General features: G+C 68.2%; 2 protein-coding genes across 2 annotated transcripts; both read left to right on the forward strand.

The window, feature by feature from the left end:
• Positions 1-1,771: 1,771 nt before the first annotated feature.
• Positions 1,772-18,167, forward strand: GAL3ST4 (galactose-3-O-sulfotransferase 4). Its single transcript, XM_030546971.1, has 4 exons — positions 1,772-1,866; positions 9,822-9,935; positions 15,901-16,222; positions 16,666-18,167. Exons 2-4 carry the CDS (start codon positions 9,826-9,828, stop codon positions 17,479-17,481), a joined length of 1,248 nt encoding a protein of 415 aa, XP_030402831.1. The 5' UTR covers positions 1,772-1,866; positions 9,822-9,825; the 3' UTR covers positions 17,482-18,167.
• A 1,622-nt stretch (positions 18,168-19,789) lies between these two features.
• Positions 19,790-26,451, forward strand: MAP11 (microtubule associated protein 11). The gene is made up of 11 exons (XM_030546960.1): positions 19,790-20,224; positions 20,458-20,553; positions 20,651-20,780; positions 21,392-21,478; positions 21,663-21,783; positions 21,885-22,032; positions 22,159-22,241; positions 23,989-24,152; positions 24,610-24,764; positions 25,655-25,848; positions 26,201-26,451. The coding sequence occupies exons 1-11, from the start codon at positions 19,838-19,840 to the stop codon at positions 26,352-26,354; spliced, it is 1,719 nt and encodes a 572-aa protein (XP_030402820.1). The 5' UTR covers positions 19,790-19,837; the 3' UTR covers positions 26,355-26,451.
• The last annotated feature ends 386 nt before the right edge of the window (positions 26,452-26,837 follow it).

A 26,837-nucleotide genomic window follows, 5' to 3' on the forward strand; every position in this document is an offset into this window, starting at 1 on the left:
TTGTGTGGGTGTCCCGTGTCTGGTGCGTGTGGTGTGATGTGTCCGTGTGTGTGTCTGGGACAGGGGCCAGGTGATGACCCCTCTCCCCAGGCAGTGTGTCTGCGGGGGGCTCCATGGTCCGGCTGCCAGCCTGCGCCCGGAGGCGTGTGCCGGGCCAGCCCGTGTTGTGTAGGTGTCCCGTGTCTGGTGTGTGTGGTGTGATGTGTCCGTGTGTGTCTGGGACAGAGGCCAGGCAATGACCCCTCTCCCCGGGCAGTGTGTCTGCGGGGGGCTCCATGGTCCAGCTGCCAGCCTGCGCCCGGAGGCGTGTGCCGGGCCAGCCCGTGTTGTGTAGGTGTCCCGTGTCTGGTGTGTGTGGTGTGATGTGTCTGTGTGTGTGTCTGGGACAGAGGCCAGGCAATGACCCCTCTCCCCGGGCAGTGTGTCTGCGAGGGGCTCCATGATCCGGCTGCCAGCCTGCGCCCAGAGGCGTGTGCCGGGCCAGCCTGTGTTGTGTAGGTGTCCCGTGTCTGGTGTGTGTGGTGTGATGTGTCCGTGTGTGTCTGAGACAGAGGCCAGGCAATGACCCCTCTCCCCGGGCAGTGTGTCTGCGAGGGGCTCCATGATCCGGCTGCCAGCCTGCGCCCAGAGGCGTGTGCCGGGCCAGCCTGTGTTGTGTAGGTGTCCCGTGTCTGGTGTGTGTGGTGTGATGTGTCCGTGTGTGTCTGAGACAGAGGCCAGGCAATGACCCCTCTCCCCGGGCAGTGTGTCTGCGAGGGGCTCCATGATCCGGCTGCCAGCCTGCGCCCGGAGGCGTGTGCCGGGCCAGCCCGTGTTGTGTAGGTGTCCCGTGTCTGGTGCGTGTGGTGTGATGTGTCCGTGTGTGTCTGGGACAGAGGCCAGGCAATGACCCCTCTCCCCGGGCAGTGTGTCTGCGAGGGGCTCCATGATCCGGCTGCCAGCCTGCGCCGGGAGGCGTGTGCCGGGCCAGCCCGTGTTGTGTGGGTGTCCCGTGTCTGGTGTGTGTGGTATGGTGTGTCTGGGTGTGGCCTGCGCCCGGAGGCGTGTGCCAGGCCAGCCCGTGTTGTGTGGGTGTCCCGTGTCTGGTGTGATGTGTCCGTGTGTGTGCTTGCGCCCGGAGGCGTGTGCCGGGCCAGCCCGTGTTGCCTGTCTCTGTGTATTTGCGTGTTGGGGCCTGTGTCTGTCTGCAGGGCGGGGGGGATGCAGGGGGCAGGACCTGGGGGCCACTTCTTGTTCCCTCTGGGTTTTTTTTTGGGGGGGGTGGTCTAGGGCTGACCCTCCGCCCCGAGCTGTCGGCTGCTCTGTGGTTTGAACCCAGAAAGGGGGGCACAGCCGGGGGGGGGCAGCGGGGGGGGCAGACAGATGGGGCGGGTGGATTCTCACCTCCCAAGCCTTGGTTTCCGGTTGCCAACTCCGCCCCACCCCTCGGCACAAGATGGGCAGGGGGGCGGGGGGGGCAAACAGCCTGGGTTGGGACTAGGGGAGGTGGGTTTTTTGGGGGGGAAATATCTGAGGCTCCCCCCGCGAATGGGACTTTTCTTGTGAAGGATCCTGGGAAGGGCTGGGAAAGGCACCGCGGAGGCGGGGGGGGGTGGAGACTGGGGGGGCTGGGGGTGGAGAAGGGGGAGGGGTGGATGGGGGGCGAGACAAAGGGAACGGAGGAGAAGTTAGAGAAGAGAGAAGTTTGCAGGGAGTGAGGCAAACCTGGGGGGGGGCGGAGAAGGGCCGGGGGGGCTTTGGGGGCTCAGGGACAGGCGGGGGGGGGGTCTCGGAGACAGTTCCCCCCCCAGGAATGGGGGGTCCCGGCTGCTGGGAGCGGGACTGAAGAAAACTCCGCCGATTCCCCCCCCCCGCCCCCAAAGCAGAGTGAGTACCTGGGGGGGCTGGAGGGTTTGGGGGGGGGTTGAGCTCCATGTGGGGGTGACCGCATTGAGCGTCTCTCGTCCGGACGCTCCCCGCTCCCAGCCCAGGGCAGCTGCGTTCAGAGTGGGGGGAACTCGGGGGGCTCCCCCGTGGGGCAGGGAGGGGCCCAGGCCCCCCCGGCCGGGTGTGAGCCCCCCCGAACCCCCTCATGAACTCAGCCATGAGTCACCGACACCAACATCTGGGGGACTGGACACGGCTGAGGGATGGAGAAGCAGCTCCCAGCCCCGTCTGCCCCCCATCGCCCCACACTGCCCCCCAGCCCTGTATGCTGACCCCCATTCCCACGCTACACCCCATCGCCCCACACTTACCCCAGCCCTCCATGCTGACCCCCAGCCCCCCACGCTACCCCATTCGCCCCACACTGCCCCCCAGCCCTCCATGCTGAACCCCAGCCCCCCACGCTACCCCATTCGCCCTACACTGCCCCCCCAGCCCTCCATGCTGACCCCCAGCCCCCCACACTGCCCTCCAGCCCCACGCTGACCCCCAGCCCCCCACACTGCCCTCCAGCCCCACGCTACCCCCCATCGCCCCACACTGCCTCCCAGCCCCACGCTGTCCAGCCTTCCCAGGCTATTTCCCAGCCCCACATCCTGCCCCCTCTCCCCAGGCTGCCACATCTTCTCACACTCAGCCCCACATGCTACCCAGCCCCCTACATCTCCCCACACCGCTCCCGGCCCGGGGGGTGGGTGTCCCGGCCGTGCGGCCCGCCTGTCTGTCTCCCTGTGGGGCGGAGGCGGGTTTGGGGCTGCGGTTCCCTAATGCGATCCAGATGGGGCAGGGAGGGGCCGAGATCCGGGGCCAGAGCCAGCTGGCCGGAGGGCCCCCCCCCGCGGCAGCCACAGGCAGCCTCGGCCCCGCCCGCCGGGCCCCACTGCCCCTGCCCCACTGAATCCCGACCCCTCACCCCCCCCTCACCGCCAACCTCGCCCCACAACTGCCATGGGGCCAAACGCTCCGTCCCCCTCTTCCCAGCGCTGCCCCCAGCGCCTCCCCTCCGCCTAGCGCAGCCCCCCAGCGCCTCCCTCTCTCCTCCCCATAGCGCAGCCCCCCAGCGCCTCCCCCTCTCCTCCCCTCCCCATAGCGCAGCCCCCCAGCGCCTCCCTCTCTCCTCCCCCCTCCCCTCCCCATAGCGCAGCCTCCCCAGCGCCTCCCCTCCGCCTAGCGCAGCCCCCCAGCGCCTCCCCCTCTCCTCCCCATAGCGCAGCCCCCCCCAGCGGCTCCCTCTCTCCTCTCCTCCCCACAGCGCAGCCCCCCCCAGCGCCTTCCCCTCTGCATAGCGCAGCCCCCCAGCGCCTCCCCCTCTCCTCCCCTCCCCATAGCGCAGCCCCCCCCAGCGCCTCCCCCTCCGCCTAGCGCAGCCCCCCAGCGCCTCCCCCTCTCCTCCCCATAGCGCAGCCCCCCAGCGCCTCCCTCTCTCCTCCCCCCTCCCCTCCCCATAGCGCAGCCTCCCCAGCGCCTCCCCTCCGCCTACCGCAGCCCCCCAGCGCCTCCCTCTCTCCTCCCCTCCACATAGCGCAGCCCCCCAGTGCCTCCCCCTCTGCATAGCGCAGCCCCCCAGCGCCTCCCCCTCTCCTCCCCACAGCGCAGCCCCCCCAGCGCCTTCCCCTCCGCATAGCGCAGCCCCCCAGCGCCTCCCCCTCTCCTCCCCACAGCGCAGCCCCCCCAGCGCCTTCCCCTCCGCATAGCGCAGCCCCCCAGCGCCTCCCCCTTTCCTCCCCTCCCCATAGCGCAGCCCCCCAGCGCCTCCCCCTCCGCCTAGCGCAGCCCCCCAGCGCCTCCCCCTCTCCTCCCCATAGCGCAGCCCCCCAGCGGCTCCCTCTCTCCTCCCCTCCCCTCCCCATAGCGCAGCCCCCCCAGCGCCTCCCCCTCCGCATAGCGCAGCCCCTCAGCGCCTCCCCCCTCCTCTCCTCCCCATAGCGCAGCCCCCCCAGCGCCTCCCCCTCCGCCTAGCGCAGCCCCCCAGCGCCTCCCCCTCTCCTCCCCATAGCGCAGCCCCCCCAGCGGCTCCCTCTCTCCTCCCCTCCCCATAGCGCAGCCCCTCAGCGCCTCCCCCCTCCTCTCCTCCCCATAGCGCAGCCCCCACAGCGCCTCCCCCTCCGCCTAGCGCAGCCCCCCCAGCGCCTCCCCCTCCCCTCCCCATAGCGCAGCCCCCACAGCGGCTCCCTCTCTCCTCCCCCCTCCCCTCCCCATAGCGCAGCCTCCCCAGCCCCTCCCCCTCCCCTCCCCTCCCCATAGCGCAGCCCCCCCAGCGCCTCCCCCTCTGCATAGCGCAGCTCCCTAGCGCCTCCCCCTCTCCTCCCCTCCCCATAGCGCAGCCCCCCCAGCGGCTCCCTCTCTCCTCCCCTCCCCATAGCGCAGCCTCCCCAGCCCCTCCCCCTCTCCTCCCCTCCCCATAGCGCAGCCCCCCTCAGCGCCTCCCCCTCTCCTCCCCTCCCCTCCCCATAGCGCAGCCCCCTAGCACCTCCCCCTCTCCTCCCCTCAGCTCCCCATAGCGCAACCCCCCAGCGCCTCCCCCTCCGCATAGCGCAGCCCCTCAACGCCTCCCCCTCTCCTCCCCTCCGCTCCCCATAGCGCAGCCCCCCAGCGCCTCCCCCTCCGCATAGCGCAGCCCCCTAGCACCTCCCCCTCTCCTCCCCTCCCCATAGCGCAGCCCCCCAGTGCCTCCCCCACCGCCTAGCGCAGCCCCCCCAGTGCCTGCCCCCCTCCCCATAGTGCAGACCCCCCAGCGCCAACTGTCCCCTCCCCTTAGCACCACCCCAGCACCTCCCCCTCCCCACAGCGCAGCCCCCCAGAGCCTCCTCTTCCCTCCTCCCAGCGCTGCCCCCAGCACCTCCCTTCCGCCTAGCGCAGCCCCCCAGCGCCTCCCCCTCTCCTCCCCTTCCCATAGCGCAGCCCCCCCAGCGCCTCCCCCTCTGCCTAGCGCAGCTCCCCCAGCACCTCCCCCTCTCCTCCCCTCCGCTCCCCATAGCGCAGCCCCCCCAGCGCCTCCCCCTCCGCCTAGCGCAGCCCCCCAGCGCCTCCCCCTCTCCTCCCCTTCCCATAGCGCAGCCCCCCCAGCGCCTCCCCCTCTGCCTAGCGCAGCTCCCCCAGCACCTCCCCCTCTCCTCCCCTCCGCTCCCCATAGCGCAGCCCCCCCAGCGCCTCCCCCTCCGCCTAGTGCAGCCCCCCCAGCGCCTCCCCCTCTCCTCCCCTCCCCTCCCCATAGCGCAGCCCCCCCAGCAACTCCCCTTCCGCATAGCGCAGCCCCCCCAGCGCCTCCCCCTCTTCCTCCCCTCTCCATAGCGCAGCCTCCCAGCGCCTCCCCCTCTGCGCAGCGCAGCCGCCCAGCGCCTCCCCCTCTCCTCCCCATAGTGCAGCCCCCCCAGTGACACCCTTCCGCCTAGCGCAGCCCCCCCAGCGCCTGCCCCCCTCCCCATAGCGCAGACCCCCCAGCGCCAACTGTCCCCTCCCCATAGCATCATCCCAGCACCTCCCCCTCCCCGCAGTGCAGCCCCCCAGTGCCTCCCCTTCCCTCCCCACAGCGCAGCCCCCCAGTGCCTCCCCCTCCACATAGCACAGCACTCCCAGCACCTCCCCCTCCCCACAGCGTAGCCCCCATTGCCTCCCCTTCCCTCCCCACAGCGCAGCCCCCCAGCGCCTCCCCCTCCGCCTAGCGCAGCCCCCCCAGCACCTCGCCCTCCCCATAGCACAGCCCACAGTGCCTCCCCTTCCCTCCCCACAGCGCAGCCCCCCAGTGCCTCCCCCTCTGCATAGCAAAGCACTCCCAGCACCACCCCTCCCCACAGCACAGCCCCTCAGTGCCTCCCCTTCCCTCCCCACAGTGCAGCCCCTCCCCCTCCGCATAGCACAGCCCCCAGTGCCTCCCCCTCCGCATAGCACAGCACTCCCAGCACCTCCCCCTCCCCATAGCACAGCCCCCCAACGCCTCCCCCTCCACATAGCACAGCACTCCCAGCACCTCCCCCTCCCCACAGCACAGCCCCCCAGTGCCTCCCCCTCCGCATAGCACAACACTCCCAGCACCTCCCCCTCCCCACAGCGCAGCCCCCCAGCACCTCCCCCTCCCCACAGCGCAGCCCCCATTGCCTCCCCTTCCCTCCCCACAGCGCAGCCCCCCAGTGCCTCCCCTTCCCTCCCAGCGGTGTAGCCCCCCAGCCCCTCCCCCTCCACATAGCACAGCACTCCCAGCACCACCCCCTCCTCACAGCACAGCCCCCCAGTGCCTCCCCTTCCCTCCCCACAGCGCAGCCCCCCAGTGCCTCCCCCTCCACATAGCACTCCCCCCAGCATCTCCCCCTCCCCATAGCACAGCCCCCCAGTGCCTCCCCTTCCCTCCCCACAGCGCAGCCCCCCAGTGCCTCCCCCTCCGCATAGCACAGCACTCTCAGCACCACCCCCTCCCCACAGCGCAGCCCCCCAGCGCCTCCCCCTCCGCATAGCACAGCCCCCCCAGCATCTCCCCCTCCCCATAGCACAGCCCACAGTGCCTCCCCTTCCCTCCCCACAGCGCAGCCCCCCAGTGCCTCCCCCTCCGCATAGCACAGCACTCCCAGCACCTCCCCCTCCCCACAGCGCAGCCCCCCAGTGCCTCCTCCTCCGCATAGCACAGCACTCCCAGCACCTCCCCCTCCCCACAGCGCAGCCCCCATTGCCTCCCCTTCCCTCCCCACAGTGCAGCCCCCCAGTGCCTCCCCTTCCCTCCCCACAGCGCAGCCCCCCAGTGCCTCCCCTTCCCTCCCCACAGCGCAGCCCCCCAGTGCCTCCCCCTCCGCATAGCACAGCACTCCCAGCACCTCCCCCTCCCCACAGCGCAGCCCCCATTGCCTCCCCTTCCCTCCCCACAGTGCAGCCCCCCAGTGCCTCCCCTTCCCTCCCCACAGCGCAGCCCCCCAGTGCCTCCCCTTCCCTCCCCACAGTGCAGCCCCCCCAGTGCCTCCCCCTCCACATAGCACAGCACTCCCAGCACCTCCCCCTCCTCACAGCACAGCCCCCCAGTGCCTCCCCCTCCCCACAGCACAGCCCCCCCGAGCACCTCCCCCTCCCCATAGCACAGCCCCCCCAGTGCCTCCCCTACCCTCCCGACAGTGCAGCCCCCCAGCTCCTCCCCCTCCACATAGCACAGCACCGCCCAGCGCCTCCCGATATCACAGGACCCCCCAGCAGCTCCTCCTCCTCTCCCCACAGCGCCGTGCCCCCCAGCCCCCCCACCACCACTCCCTGCACTGGGGCCAGTCCTTGTGCCAGCAGACAGCGCCCCCCAGAGCAGGAATGCAGCGCCAGCCCCTGTACATCCTTTCCCTCCCCTCCTCCCCCCTACTCCCATCTGCTGGGGGGCAGGGCCCAGCTAATCCGCTCACTGGCAGCTTAGCACTGCATTAGGGGTCAGGCGTCACAACGGGCGACCCCTGCACCAGCCTGGGACAGAACCAGTGCTCAGCGCCCCGAACCCCCACCCAGCCCCTGGAGCCCCTGCTCTGGCCCCAATGAGCAGCAGGAGGAAGCCATACTGGCCACCATTGCCCGGTACACACCTGGGTCTGTCCTGGGGCAGGAGGGCCTGGCTTCCTTCCTGCCGGGCCTGGGAGGAGCTGGCCGGCCTGAGCAAAGGGGGCCCTGGCTGAGACTATGGGAGCTGCGGAGCAGAGGTGGGGGGCAGGGCTGGGCTGGCAGGGGCTGTGGGTCGGGAGTGAGGGGCACCGACAGGGCTGGGGGGCAGGGTTGGGCTAGCAGAGGCTGTGGGTCAGGACTGAAGGGCACCGGCGGGGCTGGGAGGGGGCAGAGCTGGACTGGCAGGGGCTGCGGGGTGGGAGTGAGGGGCACTGGCAGGGCTGGGGGGGGACAGAGCTGGGCTGGCAGGGGCTGCGGGGTGGGAGTGAGGGGCACCGGCAGGGCTGGGGGGGCAGAGATGGGCTGGCAGGGGCTGCGGGGTGGGAGTGAAGGGCACCGGCAGGGCTGGGCTAGCAGAGGCTGCAGGTCAGGAGTGAGGGGCACCGGCAGAGCTGCGGGGGGGCAGGGCTGGGCTAGCAGGGGCTGCAGGTCAGGAGTGAGGGGACCCGGCAGAGCTGCGGGGGGGCAGGGCTGGGCTAGCAGGGGCTGCAGGTCAGGAGTGAGGGGACCCGGCAGAGCTGCGGGGGGGTATAGCTGGGTTGGCAGGGGCTGCGGGGTAGGAGTGAGGGGCACCGGCAGGGCCGGGCTAGCAGGGGCTGCAGGTCAGGAGTGAGGGGCACCGGCAGAGCTGCGAGGGGGGGCAGGGCTGGGCTAGCAGGGGCTGCAGGTCAGGAGTGAGGGGACCCGGCAGAGCTGGGGGGGTGGGGCAGGGCTGGGCTAGCAGGGGCTACAGGTCAGGAGTGAGGGGACCCGGCAGAGCTGCGGGGGGGTATAGCTGGGTTGGCAGGGGCTGCGGGGTAGGAGTGAGGGGCACCGGCAGGGCCGGGCTAGCAGGGGCTGCAGGTCAGGAGTGAGGGGCACCGGCAGAGCTGCGGGGGGGGGGAGGGGGGGCAGGGCTGGGCTAGCAGGGGCTGCAGGTCAGGAGTGAGGGGCACCGGCAGAGCTGGGGGGGTGGGGCAGGGCTGGGCTAGCAGGGGCTGCAGGTCAGGAGTGAGGGGCACCGGCAGAGCTGGGGGGGTGGGGCAGGGCTGGGCTAGCAGGGGCTGCAGGTCAGGAGTGAGGGGCACTGGCAGAGCTGGGGGGGTGGGGCAGGGCCGGGCTAGCAGGGGCTGCAGGTCAGGAGTGAGGGGCACCGGCAGAGCTGGGGGGGTGGGGCAGGGCTGGGCTAGCAGGGGCTGCAGGTCAGGAGTGAGGGGCACCAGCAGAGCTGCGGGGTGGGGCAGGGCCGGGCTAGCAGGGGCTGCAGGTCAGGAGTGAGGGGCACTGGCAGAGCTGGAGGGGTGGGGCAGGGCTGGGCTAGCAGGGGCTACAGGTCAGGAGTGAGGGGACCCGGCAGAGCTGGGGCACAGAGGAAATCCATGAAGACAGGCGTGGGAGTGGCGTGGGGAAGGAAGGAGACCGAGCCGTCTGTCTGTCTGCCCCATCTGGGAAGGTGTCCCATCCTGCTTGGGAAGCAGCATCTCTTGGAGACAACCCAGGGCAATGCAGGGGGCATGGCTGCCCCCTCACTCAGCTCTGGCCCTGATGCCCCAGTGCGGCGCTAGGGGGCGCTGAGCTGCGGGGAGCAGGGTGGGAGCTCTCCCCTGCCAGGCAGGGAGCAAAAGGCAGGCGGCAGCACATGGGGTGTGGGGGAGGAAATGGGGAGGTCAGGATGGCATGAGGGAGAGAGATGCTCAGCGGAGCCAGCACTAGCAGCACAGGACTCCTGGGTTCTCTCCCCGGCTCTGGGAGGGGAGTGGGGGCTGGTGGGTTAGAGCAGGGGGGCTGGGAGCCAGGACTCCTGGGTTCTCTCCCCGGCTCTGGGAGGGGAGTGGGGGCTGGTGGTTTGAGCAGGGGGGGCTGGAAGCCAGGGACTCCTGGGTTCTCTCCCCGGCTCTGGGAGGGGAGTGGGGGCTGGTGGGTGAGAGCAGGGGGGCCGGGGAGCCAGGACTCCTGGGTTCTGACGCCTGGGTTCTCTCCCTGGCTCTGGGAGGGCAGTGGGGGCTGGTGGGTTAGAGCAGGGGGGGCTGGGAGCCAGGACTCCTGGGTTCTCTTCCCGGCTCTGGGAGGGGAGTGGGGACTGGTGGTTAGAGCAGGGGGTGCTGGGAGCCAGGACTCCTGGGTTCTCTCCCCGGCTCTGGGAGGGGAGTGGGGGCTGGTGGGTTAGAGCAGGGGGGCTGGGAGCCAGGACTCCTGGGTTCTCTCCCCAGTGCTGGGAGGAGAGCAGGGTTAGAGCGAGGGTGGGGAAGGGCTGGGAGCCAGGACTCCTGGGTCCCATTGACACCTCTTGGTCCTGGCAGGAGGATGAAGCTGCTCCCCCGGTGCTGCCGGCTCCAGGTCCTCGGGGCCGCCCTGGCCGTGTGCATGACCATTGGCTTCACCCTCCAGCTGCTGGGGGTCCCTTTCCAAGGGAGGTGAGTCCCCAGGGTGCAGCTGCAATGGGGCGCCACCTGCTGGCCACACAGGGGAACCATGGAGGCCTGCACCTTCCTTAATGGGCGGGGTGGGGCTGCGCATCTCTGCCAGGTTTCCAGGAGCCGGTGAGCCCACCGGCCGGTCCCGCCGGCCCTTGGACTCTGCGAATCCCCCTTCCCAGGCCGAGGGGAGAGCGCGGCGCTCCTCACGCTGCCCCTAGGGGAAGAGGAGAACGTGCAATTTCAGTCACACGGGAGGGTGGGGAGACTAGGACGGGGCCAGTATGGCTTCCCGGGAGCGCTTTGCTGATCCCAAGAGAACCCTCCCCAAAGCGGGAACCCGGGCGAATGGTCGCGGAGGGAAAGGAACGAGCAGCACAGGCAGGGCAGGAGGAAATCAGATGGGCCAGGAACGGGAGGCAGGAAAGGGGCTTTCAGAGCATCCGGGGCAGGAGGAAGATGGGGGAAGTGGTAGCGGGGAAGGAGAGCTGGGAATACATGGCATCGAGAGGGCTGAGGTGTGTACGGCCGGCCTGCATGTGGGGAGGAAACTACCTGGGAACGGTGCCCAGTGCGAAACAGAGACACAGCCCAGGGTGCTGTCTGAGCTTTTCTTGGGTCAAAGCCCCCTGACTACTGAAAACTCCTGCTCGAGTGCGGGAAGGAAACAGACGCAGACAGCTCGTTTGCTCAGGAAAGCCCCACCCTAGACCCCCACTTTGCAGAGGGTTTTACGCAGGAACCATGGGGTAAATGGAACAATTTCTACCCCGCTGAAAAGGGAGCGCGTGGGGCTGGCATGGGTTCAGAGAGAGGCAACACAGGTGTGGTAAGAGGAGGCCCTGAGATCGAAACTTCTCTCTCTGAGGCCGGAGGCCTGAACTGAAGTCATGGTTAAGCCGCTGGCAGCGTAAAGCAAAGGGAGGCGTGAGCCAGAGGCAGGCCCTGCTCCCAGACGTTGGCGAGGCCAGGGCTTCTGTTGCATAAACATACCTACAGCGTCTGGGATCCCAGAGCTAGAAACGTGCTTCCAGGACGCTCGGGTACTGGCACGTTCCATGCAGATAACGAAGAACAGGCTGATCCGTCCTAAAGACGGGGGCCAAAGGGGAGGATGATGGATGGGGTTGTTTTGTTCAAACCAACACGTACAAGGTGCGCGGCACCATGCTGCATAGAGGGGTTGTACCTTCCTATGTGGAGGGGCTGCACCGCAAAACGTCGGCAGTGATGTGCAACTTGTTTGTCCCTGTGTAGGAGAATGCACCCCTGGGGCAGGGTCTTTGTCCGGCCTCAGGGGCAGTGGAAAGTCCCACCACTGACTGAGCCGGTCCATTGCCAAGGAGCACAGATGTACTAGCAGCACCTTGGATATCTAATCCGGGGAGCTGGAGACGGTTTGGCAGTAAACCTGGCTGGGTGCCTTTGTCCCTTATCGGAGCCTGTGGTCATTGGGGTTCCCTTGGGGTCTGCAGAGCCGGGACAGGACGTGGAGGGAACCTGTGCGCAGCCGACTGATACCAACACTGACCAGAGCAGATCTCCACACCGGTAGTGTCTGATGGCTCCCGTATGGGGGGAGATCAAATAGACAGGGGCTGTTCAGCTTGGAAAAGCGACACCTCAGGGGGGATACGATCGAGGGCTATAAAACCAGGAATGGTGCAGAGAAAGCGCAGAGGGAAGTGTTATTTACCCCTTCACACAGCACAAGAACCAGGGGTCACCTGATGAAATTAACAGGCTGCAGGTTTTATACCAAGAAGAAGCACTTTGTCGCACAACTAACCTGCGGAACTCCATGCCGGGGGATGCTGTGAAGGCCAAAAGCATAACCAGGTTCAAACAAGAAGTTCCTGGAGGCTAGGTCCACCAATGGCTACTAGCGGAGATGGTCCAGGACAGAGCCCCATGCTCTGCGTGTCCCTAGACCAATCTCTGCCAGCTGTGGCAGTCGGGGCCGATCTCTGCAGAACTCCCCCAAAGCTCTGGTGCTGGATATTCAGCCTGACCCCGCAGGGCAGCAGTAAGCACATCTTGGAGTGAGCCGTTCCCGCTGCCAAACCGTACATGGACGCCACTGTCCTGCCGCTCTCGGCTGGCGCACGGCTGTTCTCCCCTGCGGTGATCCGTCCGAAACAGCCAGCGTCCGCTCAGCGCCGGGCATGGCAGAGAGGCAGGAAAGCTCCAGGGCCTCTGGCCCGCTCCCAGCAAACGGCAGCCACGGCGCAGGAAACCAGCCGCCATCAGGGCCGTACCCGGGTGGGTCCCCAGAGGGTGAGCTCCCAGCTACAAAACCCCAACGTCCCCAGAGCAAATGCAGTGACTGTGTTCCCGGGAAGAGCAGCGCTGCCCCTTCTCTGCCAGGCTGCAGGGTGGGCGAGGGCAGGAACGCCGGCCGAACAGGGGAAGGAAGAGCAGCGCTGCCCCTTCTCTGCCAGGCTGCAGGGTGGGCGAGGGCAGGAACGCCGGCCGAACAGGGGAAGGAAGAGCAGCGTTACCCCTTCTCTGCCAGGCTGCAGGGCGCGGCGAGGGCAGGAACGCCGGCCGAACAGGGGAAGGAAGAGCAGCGTTGCCCCTTCTCTGCCAGGCTGCAGGGTGGGCGAGGGCAGGAACGCCGGCCGAACAGGGGAAGGAAGAGCAGCGTTACCCCTTCTCTGCCAGGCTGCAGGGTGGGCGAGGGCAGGAACGCCGGCCGAACAGGGGAAGGAAGAGCAGCGTTACCCCTTCTCTGCCAGGCTGCAGGGTGGGCGAGGGCAGGAACGCCGGCCGAACAGGGGAAGGAAGAGCAGCGTTGCCCCTTCTCTGCCAGGCTGCAGGGTGGGCGAGGGCAGGAACGCCGGCCGAACAGGGGAAGGAAGAGCAGTGTTACCCCTTCTCTGCCAGGCTGCAGGGCGCGGCGAGGGCAGGAACGCCGGCCGAACAGGGGAAGGAAGAGCAGTGTTGCCCCTTCTCTGCCAGGCTGCAGGGTGGGCGAGGGCAGGAACGCCGGCCGAACAGGGGAAGGAAGAGCAGCGTTGCCCCTTCTCTGCCAGGCTGCAGGGTGGGCGAGGGCAGGAACGCCGGCCGAACAGGGGAAGGAAGAGCAGCGTTGCCCCTTCTCTGCCAGGCTGCAGGGCGCGGCGAGGGCAGGAACGCCGGCCGAACAGGGGAAGGAAGAGCAGCGTTGCCCCTTCTCTGCCAGGCTGCAGGGTGGGCGAGGGCAGGAACACCGGCCGAACACGGGACGGAAGAGCAGCGTTACCCCTTCTCTGCCAGGCTGCCGGGCGCGGCGAGGGCAGGAACGCCGGCCGAACAGGGGAAGGAAGAGCAGCGTTACCCCTTCTCTGCCAGGCTGCAGGGTGGGCGAGGACAGGAACGCCGGCCGAACAGGGGAAGGAAGAGCAGCGTTGCCCCTTCTCTGCCAGGCTGCAGGGTGGGCGAGGGCAGGAACGCCGGCCGAACAGGGGAAGGAAGAGCAGCGTTACCCCTTCTCTGCCAGGCTGCAGGGCGGGCGAGGGCAGGAACGCCGGCCGAACAGGGGAAGGAAGAGCAGCGTTGCCCCTTCTCTGCCAGGCTGCAGGGTGGGCGAGGGCAGGAACGCCGGCCGAACAGGGGAAGGAAGAGCAGCGTTACCCCTTCTCTGCCAGGCTGCAGGGCGCGGCGAGGGCAGGAACGCCGGCCGAACAGGGGAAGGAAGAGCAGTGTTGCCCCTTCTCTGCCAGGCTGCAGGGTGGGTGAGGGCAGGAACGCCGGCCGAACAGGGGAAGGAAGAGCAGCGTGCCCCTTCTCTGCCAGGCTGCAGGGCGCGGCGAGGGCAGGAACGCCGGCCGAACAGGGGAAGGAAGAGCAGCGTTACCCCTTCTCTGCCAGGCTGCAGGGTGGGCGAGGGCAGGAACGCCGGCCGAACAGGGGAAAGAAGAGCAGCGTTGCCCCTTCTCTGCCAGGCTGCAGGGCGCGGCGAGGGCAGGAACGCCGGCCGAACGGGAAGGAAGAGCAGTGTTGCCCCTTCTCTGCCAGGCTGCAGGGTGGGCGAGGGCAGGAACGCCGGCCGAACACGGGGAAGGAAGAGCAGCGTTACCCCTTCTCTGCCAGGCTGCAGGGCTGGGGCGAGGGCAGGAACGCCGGCCGAACAGGGGAAGGAAGAGCAGCGTTACCCCTTCTCTGCCAGGCTGCAGGGTGGGCGAGGACAGGAACGCCGGCCGAACACGGGAAGGAAGAGCAGCGTTACCCCTTCTCTGCCAGGCTGCATGGCACGGCGAGGGCAGGAACGCCGGCCGAACAGGGGAAGGAAGAGCAGCGTTACCCCTTCTCTGCCAGGCTGCAGGGTGGGCGAGGGCAGGAACGCCGGCCGAACGGGAAGGAAGAGCAGTGTTGCCCCTTCTCTGCCAGGCTGCAGGGTGGGCGAGGGCAGGAACGCCGGCCGAACAGGGGAAGGGAGAGCAGCGTTGCCCCTTCTCTGCCAGGCTACTGGGCACGGCGAGGGCAGGAACGCCGGCCGAACGGGGGAAGGGAGAGCAGCGTTGCCCCTTCTCTGCCAGGCTGCAGGGTGGGCAAGGGCAGGAACGCCGGCCGAACAGGGGAAGGAAGAGCAGCGTTACCCCTTCTCTGCCAGGCTGCAGGGTGCGGCGAGGACAGGAACGCCGGCCGAACAGGGGAAGGAAGAGCAGCGTTGCCCCTTCTCTGCCAGGCTGCATGGCACGGCGAGGGCAGGAACGCAGGCCGAATAGGGGAAGGAAGAGCATAGTTGCCCCTTCTCTGCCAGGCTGCAGGGTGGGGCGAGGGCAGGAACGCCGGCCGAACAGGGGAAGGAAGAGCAGCGTTGCCCCTTCTCTGCCAGGCTGCAGGGCGCGGCGAGGGCAGGAACGCCGGCCGAACGGGGGAAGGAAGAGCAGCGTTGCCCCTTCTCTGCCAGGCTGCAGGGCGCGGCGAGGGCAGGAACGCCGGCCAAACTGGGGAAGGAAGAGCAGCGTTGCCCCTTCTCTGCCAGGCTGCCGGGTGCGGCGAGGGCAGGAAAGCCAGCCGAACTGGGGAAGGAAGAGCCTAAACACCCCGTAGACATGTTGGACGTAGCCGAGTCGGCAGGGCTCGAATTCAGCCGTGGCTCCTGCGGGAACTAGCTGGAGTCATGAGAGACCCATTAGCGATGATCTCGGAGAACTCCCGGGAGGACGGGGGAAGCCCAGCGGGCTGGAGAAGGGAAACGTGGCACCGGTCCTTACACGGGAACACGGAGGACGCAGGGAATGAGAAGCCAGCGGGGAGCCCCTGGACAGGGACGGGATGACGAGGAGCAGCCAGCGTTGGTGTGTCACCCCGGTGTCATTTCTGTCACTGACGGGGCGACCGGCCTGAGGGATGCGGGGGAAGCTGCAGCCTTGCGAGCTCACCACTTTTCAGTCTGGCATTTGAGGCAGGACAGTCCAGAAGCCAGCGAGGGAAACGGGATCACAGTTCAAGCCGACCCGGACAAATTGGAGGAGGGGTCTGAAATCCACCTGGCGACACTCAGCACAGACAAGAGCCAAGGGCCACCGGTGGCAGGAAAAATCACGCACACCCCCACTAACGGGGTGAGGAGGGGACTCCCAGCTAGAGGTGGCCGCACCGCTGACATGGAGCTGGGGGTTTGGGTGGGTCGCAGACCAAGCACGAGCCAACAACACGAGGAGGGGGCCAAAAGGGCTGATCTCCTGCTGGCCCAGGGGCATTAAGGGGGTGGGAGGTGACTGGTTCCAGAGGCAGCGCAGGGGTCAGGTTGGGCCATAGTGAGCTGTCAAGCTCTGTGTCCTGGGGTCACATGGGGACGCCCCTCTCCAGGTTGGGAGATCCCTGGGGTCTAGAGCGGGGCCTCTATGCCCCCAAAGTCTGGATGGGGCTGGGAGCCCTGCACGGGGAGGGATCCCCCATGGTCGGGGGTTGGGAGTCCTATGGCTGGGGTCAGGGGGGGTTTCCATCCATCTCTCACCTCCCCCCTTTGTTCCAGGGGCTCCCCGGACTGGCTGCCCCACCTCCGGTTGCTCCCCGGGGGTGGGGCTGAGGAGAGGGCTCCCTCCAACCCTTTGTCCCCCCGGCACTGCCAGCCCCGGCGCCACATCGTCTTCCTGAAGACACACAAGACGGGTAGCAGCACCATCGTGAACCTGCTGCACCGGTTCGGGGAGACGCGGGGCCTGCGCTTCGCCCTGCCCCCCCGCTACCAGTTCGGGTACCCTTACCCCTTCCAGGCCCGGCGGGTGAAGGGCTACCGGCCGGGGGGGCCCAGGTTCGACATCCTCTGCCACCACATGCGCTTTGACCTGCCCGAGGTGAGACGGGGGGGGCGGGCAGGGATTGTGATTCAGGCAGAGCCCAGGGGAGGGGCTCAGAGGGGCCGAGGGAATGAGCTATGGGGGGCGAGAGGCCATGCATTCGGGGAGATCACAGGGGAGGGGACTCAGGGGACCTGGGAGTGTGGAAGGAGGGGACTCGGAGCATGCATTTGGGGGGAGCACAGAGGAGGGGATTCAGGGGGGCTGGGGTTGTGCATTGGGGGGAGAATGGGGGAAGGAGCTTGGGGGGACCAAGGGGTTTACATTTGGGGGGAGCACAGGGAAGGGGGCTGGGAGAGGGCAGCATGGGGGACTCTGGTGGGAGTTGTGAAGGGGTGTGGGGGAGAGCCTGAGGTGGGAACATGGGGGGCTCCAGGAGGAAGGATTTGGGGGTTCCTGTCCCGCCATCCCACTCCCCCCCCCCCATTCCTCTCCCCCAGGTGCAGAAAGTGATGCCCCCCGATAGCTTCTACTTCTCCATCGTACGGGACCCGGGGTCGCTGGCCGAATCTGCCTTCTCCTACTACCGGGGAGTGGCGCCGGCTTTCCGTCGGGCGGGCTCACTGGCCCAGTTCCTGGTGGCGCCCGAGCGCTTCTATGACCCGGCCGAGCGGGGCAACCACTACGCCCGCAATCTGCTGTGGTTTGACTTTGGGCTGGCGCCGCCGGCCGCACCAGACCCCGAGGCCGTCCGGGCGTCGCTGGCCCAGCTGGAGCGGACCTTCCCGCTGGTGCTGCTGACGGAGCATTTTGACGAGTCGCTGGTGCTGCTGCGGGAGGCGCTGTGCTGGGCAGAGGAGGACGTGGACGCCTTCCGGCACAACGGGCGCAACCCCCGGGCCGTGCGGCCCCTGGACCCCTCCCAGGCCGCCCGGCTGCGGGCCTGGAACGACCTGGACTGGCAGCTCTACGCCCACTTCAACCGCAGCTTCTGGCGCCGTGTGGAGGCCTTTGGGCCAGCCCGGCTGCAGGCCGAGGTGGCCCGGCTGCGGGAGCGGCGCCGGGCTCTGGCCGAGCTCTGCCTACAGGGCGGGGGCCCCGTGGAGGCGGCCGGCATCCCGGACAAGCAGATCCGCCCCTTTCAGTTCGGCCAGGCGCAGATCCTGGGCTATGCGCTGCGGCCGGGGCTGGGGCCCGCCGAGCAGCAGCTCTGCACCCGCCTGGTCACCCCCGAGCTGCAGTACAAGGACAGGCTGGACGCCCGACAGTTCGGGGCCAACGGCTCGCAGGGCGCAGGTGGAGGGCGGGGTAGGTAGCCGGGGGCCACCTCTCCCCACCCCCTGCCCCCGGTACAGATGGATGGGGGGAATGCGGTACATACCTCCGTGGGGACCCCACAGATCAAGCCCCCGGCACAGACAGAGAGATATGGGGCACAGCCCCCCAGCACAGACAGATGGGGGTTCAATGGGGCACCAAACCCCCTCCTCCGATATCCTGGCTCCTGGTATGGACAGACGGGGCTGGGACAATGGGTAAACCCTGCACACTTCCAGCTGAGGGGAGGGGGGGCTGCTGCAGCCCCCTTGCTCCAGCCCCGATGTCTCCGGGCTCCACCTGGACAATATTTATTGGTCTGTTATCACAGGCCTGTACCCAGGCAGCGGATGCCGGGGGGAGGGGGGATACTTGGTACCTCTCTTCTCCTCCCCCCTCCCCGCCACAGCCGGGTCGTTAAATTCCCAGCTCAACGGTTCCCACTTTCGTTTGGTTTGTTTCCTTTTTATAAAATAATTAAATCAGGAACCCGGCCTGGAGCTTCTCAATCGCCAACCAAGCCCCGAAGCGGGGGGCAGCGAGAGAACGGGCCGGGGGGGCTGGGGACAGGGGAGGGGGACACAAGATGGGCTCGGGGGGGCATAAAGTGGGAGGATGCTGGGGGGGTGGATAGACGAAGGGGCTGGGAAGATGAAGACAGCCCCCCATGTCCCAGCCCCTCCCCCACTCAAGCAGCACAAGCCCTGCCCCCGCCCAGTTGGAGGGGGGGAGCTCAGGGCAGGGCCCCCAATGGTTACAGGAGGGAGGTTGGACCTCAGGACCTCAAGCAGCTGAGGCAAACAAGGAAGTCCCGCCCCCGAGTGCGTGCCAGGGCTGGGGATTGGCCCCTGGGCCTGTCTATCCTGCTGGGTCCTCAGACCCGCAAACGAGGAAGTCCCGCCCTCAGAAGCTCCCAGGAGCCTCCTTACCTGTCTATCATTCCCTGGGCGCGCCCCCGGCATACCCGGAAGTCCCGCCTCCTGAGGGCCGAGGTTGGGCAGCGGCTCCATCCGTCATATATGGGAGGAGAATCCAGGACGTCCCGCCTCATTGCAGCGCCGGGATTGGTCACTGGCTCTGTCCATCATCCTCTGTCCCGTGTCCCCCACGCGCTCTCCGATCGATGCGCTCGGCGCTCGGCTGCGCGGCCTCTCCCCCCCGCCTCTCTGGCTCCGCCCCCTCCGCGCCCGGCCCCGGCTGCAGCGCCCGGCCCGGGATCCCCCCGAGAGCGGGACCCGCCCGGCCCCAGCGCCGCCCCCGGGTCCTAGCGCCCCCCACTCCCGGCCCGCCAATCCCCCCCCGCCCCTAGCGCCCCCCCCACGGGATCCACCCCCCCGGGTCCGCCAATCCCCCCCGCAGCTCCCCCGCCCCTAGCGGCCCCCCCCGGTCCTAGTGCCCCCCATCCGGGGCCGCCAATCCCCCCCCAACCCTCCTGGGTCCTAGCGCCCCCCCCCGGTCCTCCAACCCCCCCTGGCCCCCCCGCCCCTAGCGCCCCCCCCCGGGTCCGCCAACCCCCCCAACCCCCCCGGGTCCGCCAATCCCCCCCGCAGCCCCCCCGCCCCTAGCGGCCCCCCACCCCGGGTCCTAGCGCCCCCCACTCCCGGTCCGCCAATCCCCCCCGGCCCCCCCGCCCCTAGCGCCCCCCCCGGGTCCGCCAACCCCCCCACCCCTAGCGCCCCCCCCACGGGATCCACCAATCCCCCCAACCCCCCCGGGTCCGCCAATCCCCCCCGCAGCTCCCCCGCCCCTAGCGGCCCCCCCCCGGTCCTAGTGCCCCCCATCCGGGGCCGCCAAACCCCCCCCAACCCTCCTGGGTCCTAGCGCCCCCCCCGGTCCTCCAACTCCCCTGCCCCAGCTCCCGGAATCCCACCCCCAGCGCCCCCCTCACCCTGCCCCAGATCCCTTCCCCCCCTACACTCCCAGCCCCCCGGGATCCCAGCCTAATCCCTGCAGGGCCCCAACCCCCCCAGCCCAGCCCCCCAGATCCCCCCCACTGCCCCAGATCCCTCCAACCCCCCCCATTCCCTCGGGGTCTTCTCCAGCCTCAATTCTCGCCACCCAGCCCCGCACTGCCCCAGTCCCCTAATTCCCCAGATCCTCCAGTCCCCCCAATTCCCCATCCCCCCAGATCCTCCTCCAGCCCCCCAATTCATCAGCCCCCCAGATCCTCTTCCAGCCCCCCAAATTCCCCAGCCCCCCAATTCCCCAGCCCCCCAGATCCTCCAGTCCCCCCAATTCCCCATCCCCCCAGATCCTCCTCCAGCCCCCCAATTCATCAGCCCCCCAGATCCTCCCCAGCCCCCCAGATCCTCCCCAGCCCCCCAGATCCTCCCCAGCCCCCCAGATCCTCCCACCATGGAGGCGCAGTGCGATTACTTCATGTACTTCCCGGCCGTGCCCTTCCCGGCCCGGGAGCTGCTGCGGGGCGAGCCGGGCCGGTACCGGGCACTGCCCCGGCGAAACCATCTCTACCTGGGCGAGACCGTCTGCTTCCTGCTGGTGCTGCGGGGCCGGCCCGGGCCGGGGGGCGCCCGCACCCCCTGGGGGGAGCTGGGCTCCTCCCTGGCCGCCCTGGCCAGCGTCAGCCCCGGGGGGCTCGACCTGGGGGGCGAGGGGGACGGGGAGCCCCTCGAGGAGCCGGGCAGGGATGGGGACGCACCCCCTCCGGCGCCCGGTTCCTTCCGGGACTGCCGGCCCCTGCTGACCCACGGCCAGGGACCCCTGGGCCGACCAGCCGCCGGGGTGAGAGGGGGTGTGGGGCGCTGGGCAGGTGGGGGCTGCAGGGTGGGTGTGAGGGAAACCGGGGGTCAGGAGCAAGGGGCACCCAGGGGTGGGGGGCTCCGGGCTGTGGGGCAGGAGCAAGGGGCACCCAGGGGTGGGGGGCTCCGGGCTGTGGGGCAGGAGTGAGGGGGACACGGGGCTGCGGGTCGGTTGGGGGTCGCTGTGGGACTCATGGCTCCCCACAACCCACCCAGATACCCGTGGAAGAACCAATCGTCTCCACGGACGAGGTCATTTTCCCGCTGACCATTTCCCTGGACAACCTGCCCCCCGGGACCGTCAAGGCCAAGGTGAGTGAGGGGGGCCGGGGCCCTGTGGGACAAGGGCTGGGGGGGGCTGGGAGTGGGGCCAGCCCCCCAGCGCTGACATGACACCCGCCCCCCGCAGATTGTGGTGACGGTGTGGAAGCGGGAGCAGGAGGCTCCGGAGGTGCGGGAACGGGGGTACCTGAGCCTGCTGCAGAACCGGGCGCCGGCCCAGCTCTTCCGCGAGGAGCAGGGGGCCTTCAAAGCCCAAGGTAGGTGCAGCCCCCGCCCCACAGCCTGCCCCACGGCACCCCTCAGTCCTGACCCACAGCCTCTGTCCCTCAGCCCAGACTGACAGCCTATGGCCCTGCCCCATGGCGCCCCTCAGTCCCGACCCGCAGCCTCAGCCCAGACTGACAGCCCACGGCCCTGCCCCACAGCCTGCCCCATGGCGCCCCTCAGTCCTGACCCGCAGCCTCTGCCTTTCAGCCCAGGCTGACAGCCCACGGCCCTGCCCCACAGCCTGCCCCATGGCACCCCTCAGTCCTGACCCACAGCCTCTGTCCCTCAGCCCAGACTGACAGCCCACGGCCCTGCCCCACAGCCTGCCCCATGGCACCCCTCAGTCCTGACCCACAGCCTCTGTCCCTCAGCCCAGACTGACAGCCCATGGCCCTGCCCCACAGCCTGCCCCATGGCGCCCCTCAGTCCCGACCCGCAGCCTCTGCCCTTCAGCCCAGACTGACAGCCCACGGCCCTGCCCCATGGCCCTGCCCCATGGCGCCCCTCAGTCCCGACCCGCAGCCCCTGCCCCACGGTCACTCCCAACCCCCCTGACCTTTGCCCCAGTGACCGCTCTGACCCCTGCCCTTTGCCCCTGCAGTGAGCACCATGCTGACCGTGCTGCCCCCTCCGGGGCTGAAATGCCGCCAGCTCAACGTCTCCGGGAAATACCTGACCGTGCTCAAGGGTAACGGGGAACCGGGCTAGGGTGGGGGGCCTGGAGCCGTGGGGGGAGGGGTAGCAGGACAGGGGGCAGGAGCTGTGGGGGGTGCTGGAGCTGTGGGCGGGGAGCTGGGGGGCCCTGGGCCTATGGGGGGGGCAGGGCTGAGTGTGGGGCGCCCCGTCTCTGACCCGCCCGCCCTCCTCCCCAGTGCTGAACGGCTGCTCCCAGGAGGAAATCTCCCTGTGGGATGTCCGCATCCTGCCCAACTTCAACGCCAGCTACCTGCCCATGCTGCCCGACGGCTCCGTGCTGCTGGTCGACGACGTCTGGTGAGCTGTGGGGGGCTCAGTGTGTGTATCGGGGGGTGCAGGGGGGTCTCTGTGGGGCAGCCTATGGGGATGACACTCCCTCCCTATCCCTCCCCCCGCAGCCATCACTCGGGCGAGGTGCCCGTCGGCGCCTTCTGCCGCGTGGCCGGTGCCGGCTCCGGCTGCCCCTGCGCCCTGAGCGCCCTGGAGGAGCAGAACTTCCTCTTCCAGCTACAGGCACCCGAGCGGCCCCAGGAGGACACCAAGGAGGTGGGTGCAAGGGGCAGGGGCCGGGGGCAGGGCCATGAGGGGTGGGGCCACAGGGCAAAAGGAGGGGAAAGGGCAGTGGGGGCGGGGCCATGGGGCTGTCACTCACTCTCCCCCCTGCTCCCCCAGGGTCTGGAGGTCCCCCTGGTGGCTGTGGTTCAGTGGTCGACACCCAAACTCCCCTTCACCAGCAGCATCTACACCCACTACAGGTGAGAGACACCCCTGTCCCACCTCCCGACTCCGATGGCTCTGGTCTGCCCCCAGCTCCGATGCCCTCCTGGTCCTGGGGTCCCTCCCGCCCTGGGCAATCACAGGCCAGTAAGCCTGGCTTGGGCAAACTGGCTGATACTCTAGTAAAGAACAGAATTGTCAAACAGGGAGATGAACCGAACTTGGGGAAGAGTCACCGAGGTTTTAGTAAAGGGAAATCGCGCCTCACCAATCTACTAGAATTCGTGGAGGGGCTGAACAGACACGTGGCCCAGGGGGATCCAGTGGATAGAGGGTATTTCGATTTCCAGAAAGCCTTTGCCCAGCCCCCTCCCCAAAGGCTCTTAGGCAAAGTCAGCTGTGATGGGACAGGAGGGGAGGTCCCCTCCTGGATCAGTAACTGGGTAACAGACAGGAAACAAAGGGTAGGAACAAATGGGCAGTTTTCAGCGTGGAGAGAGGGAAACCGTGGTGCCCCCAGGGGTCTGTGCCGGGCCCCGTCCTGTTCAACAGAGTCATAAACCATCTGGATAAAGGGGGAAGAGTGAGGTGGCAACATCTGCAGATGATACAAAACTGCTCAGGATAGTTCAGTCCCAGGCAGGCTGGGGAGAGCTACAAAGGGATCTCCCAGAACTGGGTGACGGGGCAACAACGTGGCAGGTGAAATTCAGTGTTGCTCAATGCAAAGCGATGCACATTGGAAACATCATCCCAACTCGGCATCTCCAGGGATGGGGGCTGAATGAGCTGTTCCCGCTCAGGAGAGATCTTGGAGTCCCTGTGGAGAGGTCTCTGCAAACAGCCACTCCAGGTGCAGCCGCAGCCGGAAATGCAACCAGAAAGTTGGGAATCATTAAGAAAGGGAGAGAGAATCAGACAGAAAATATCCTGTTGCCTCTCTAGAAATCCATGGGACGCCCACCCCTCGAATACTGTGGGCAGGTGTGGTCGCCCCATCGCAGAAAGGATCTAGTGGGACTGTCAAAGTTTCAGAAAAGGGCAACAAAACTGATGAGGGGTCTGAACTGGCTGCTGTGTGAGGAGAGATTAATCAGACTGGGACTGTTCAGCTTAGGAAAGAGGAGACTAAGGGAGGATGTGAATAGAGGGCTATAAAATCATGACGGGTGCAGAGAAAGTAGATAAGGGAGTGTTATTTACTCCTTCTCATAACACAAGAACTAGGGGGCACCCAATGAAATGAACAGGCAGCAGGTTTAAAACAAACACAAGGACGTATTTCTGCACCCAACGCACTGTTAACCTGGGGAACTCCTTGCCAGGGGGTGTTGCGGAGGCCAAGACTATACCAGGGTTCAAAGAAGAACTAGAGAAGATCCCAGAGGACGGGCCCGTCGATGGCTACTAGCCAGGTGGGGCAGGGATGGTGTCCGTAGCCTCTGTTTGCCAGAGCTGGCAATGGGCGACAGGGGCTGGGTCACTCGGTGATTCCCTGTTCTGTTCGTTCCCTCGGGGGCGCCTGGCACTGGCCGCAGTCGGCAGACAGGACACTGGGCTCGATGGACCCTCGGTCTGACCCAGTCTGGCTGCTTTTCTGTTCCCGCAGCTCTGACGCCCCCCCAACCTCAGACCCCCCCTGCCTCCAGCTCAGGGGCTCCAAGGTAGCAGTACCTCCCATGGCTCCTTCTGGCTGCCCAGGTTAGCTGTGCAGGGGGATCCTGGTGCCCATGGCAGGGTGGGGCGGTCCCAGTGCCCTGCGCTGACCCCCCGCTGCCCCTCCAGGCTGCCCAGCATCCGGCTGGACCGGCCACGGTTCGTGATGACAGCTGCCTGCGAGTCACCCGTGCCCCTGCGCCGACGCTTTACCGTCACCTACACCCTGCTCAACAACCTGCAGGACTTCCTGGCCGTGCGGCTCGTCTGGACCCCGGAGAGCGCCACGGCGGGTAGGCGGGGCTGCGGGGGCCTGGTGTTGTGGGATGGGCATGGAGGGCTGCAGGATGGAGCTGTGGGGAACGTGAGCAGGCTGGGCTGGCCCAGGGTTGGGGGTTCAGTGGCGGGCTGGGAGGTTTTGATGGGGGGCTGGGAGCCCTGGGAGGGGTCAGGAGGGGCTGGGAGCACTAGGAGGGGTCAGGAGGGGCTGGGAGCCCTGGGAGGGGTCAGGAGGGGCTGGGAGGGTTTGGTGGGGGGCTGGGAGCCCCGGGAGGGAACAGGAGGGGCTGGGAGGGTTCGATGAGGGGCTGGGAGCACTAGGAGGGGTCAGGAGGGGCTGGGAGGGTTCGGTGAGGGGCTGGGAGCACTGGGAGGGCTCGGCGACGGGCCAGGGGTCCGGCGGGGGTCTGGCATTGTGGGGGTGTGCGTAGGAGGCTCCAGGTGGCTCTGACTGCCCCCCTCCACCCTCAGGGAAGAAGCTGTCCAGCGAGGAGCGCCGGGCCACGCAGGCAGCCTTGGACTCCATCGTCTGCCACACGCCCCTCAACAGCCTGGGCTACTCGCGCAAGGGCAGCGCCCTGACCATCCGTGTCGCCTTCCAGGCCCTGCGCGCCGGCCTCTTCGAGGTACCTGCGGGGGGTCTGGACGCCTGGGTTCTCCCCGGCTCTGGGACGGGAGTGGGGGCTGGTGGCTTACAGCAGCGGGGCTGGGAGCCAGGACTCCTGGGTTCTCTCCCCGGCTCTGGGAGGGGAGTGGGGGCTGGTGGCCAGGACTCCTGGGTTCTCTCCTTGGCTCTAGGGGGAAGTGGAGGCGGGTGGCTTAAACCAGGGGGGCTGGGAGCCAGGACTCCTGGGTTCTCTCCCCGGCTCTGGGACGGGAGTGGGGGCTGGTGGGTTAGAGCAGGGGGGCTGGGAGCCAGGACTCCTGGGTTCTCTCCCCGGCTCTGGGAGGGGAGTGGGGGCTGGTGGTTAGAGCAGGGGGCTGGGAGCCAGGACTCCTGGGTTCCCTCCCCGGCTCTGGGAGGGGAGTGGAGGCTGGTGGGTTAGAGCAGGGGGGCTGGGAGCCAGGACTCCTGGGTTCCCTCCCCGGCTCTGGGAGGGGAGTGGGGGCTGGTGGGTCAGAGCAGGGCGGGCTGGGAACCAGGACTCCTGGGTTCTCTCCCTGGCTCTGGGAGGGCAGTGGGGGCTGGTGGGTTAGAGCAGGGGGGGCTGGGAGCCAGGACTCCTGGGTTCTCTCCCCAGCTCTGGGAGGGGAGTGGAGGCTGGTGGGTCAGAGCAGGGCGGGCTGGGAGCTAGGACTCCTGGGTTCTCTCTCCTGGCTCTGGGAGGGGAGTGGAGGCTGGTGGGTTAGAGCGGGGGGGCTGGGAGCCAGGACTCCTGGGTTCTCTCTCCTGGCTCTGGGAGGGGAGTGGAGGCTGGTGGGTTAGAGCAGGGGGGCTGGGAGCCAGGACCCCTGGGATCTCTGGGGGGGGTGCAGGGAGGGGCAGTTTCCCCACTCCTCTCTCTCCTCCCCCCAGCTCTCCCAGCACATGAAGCTGAAGCTGCAGTTCACGGCGAGCGTCTCGAACCCACCCCCCGACGCCCGGCCCATCTCGCGCAGGAGCAGCCCCGGCAGCCCGGCTGTGCGGGACCTGGTGGAGCGGCACCAGGCCGGGCTGGGCCGGTCCCAGTCCTTCTCCCACCAGCAGCCGTCCCGCAGCCACCTCATGAGGTACACGGGGGGCTGCTGGGGAATGGGGGAGCCTGGGAGGGGAGCTCTGCCCAGAAGTGCTGCAGTATTTAAGGAGGGGAGGAGCCTGGCAAGTGGGTGGAGCCTGGGGAGGTGGGGCTCTAACATTGGGCCCCTCCCCCTCAGTCACCTGTCTGCAGTAGGGTGGCCAATCAGGTGAGGGCATTGGTGCTCTTCCCCCCTCCCACCCCCACCTGGTGGGAGCCAGGACTCCTGGGTCCCTCTTCTGGCTGTGAGAGGGGAATGGATTGAAAAGGGGGTGTGGGGAGAGCTGTCGGGGGGAGGGGTGGAATCGGAGCCTCCCTCCACTGACCCCTGGTGCCCCCGCCGACAGGTCAGGCAGCGTCATGGAGCGCCGCGCCATCACCCCGCCCGTGGGCTCCCCCGTGGGCCGCCCCCTCTACCTGCCCCCCGAGAAGAGCATCCTGTCGCTGGACAAGATCGCCAAGCGGGAGTGCAAGGTGCTGGTGGTGGAGCCCATCAAGTGAAGAGGCCAAACACGCCCCACCCCCCTGCCAATCCTGGGCCATGGGACAAGCCCCCCGCATTTCCCAGCCCCGCTGCTTCTCCCCAGAGCTCATGTTGCTGGAGGCCTGGGACCATGGGGCAGGGAGAGAGGCTGGCATGTGCCAAGGGGGGGAGGGAACCGCAGACTCGGACACAGCGGGTGAGGGGGTGGGCGAGAACTGCATTCTGCGTCAGTGCTGGAGGGGTGGGAGGGGGGAGCTGGGGCTGCTGGGTGCCATTTTCAGGGTGATCCTGCTGCTGTTTCGCTGCTGTTGTTTAGGGGGGTTCCAGGGGGGACCCCTGACTATGGGTGGGGTAAACACATCTCCTTACTGGTTCCCAGTCTCTGTTTACAAAACCCTTTGCTTCCTGCATTGCCTTTTTAATTTGGGGGCCCCTCCCCCCCCCTCCTGAGCTGGGGAGCAGGGACCCATGGTACTGTTTGGCCCTGGCTGGGCTGGAGT

Source organism: Gopherus evgoodei, unplaced genomic scaffold (genome assembly GCF_007399415.2).
Source record: "Gopherus evgoodei ecotype Sinaloan lineage unplaced genomic scaffold, rGopEvg1_v1.p scaffold_51_arrow_ctg1, whole genome shotgun sequence".
NCBI lineage: Eukaryota > Metazoa > Chordata > Testudines > Testudinidae > Gopherus > Gopherus evgoodei.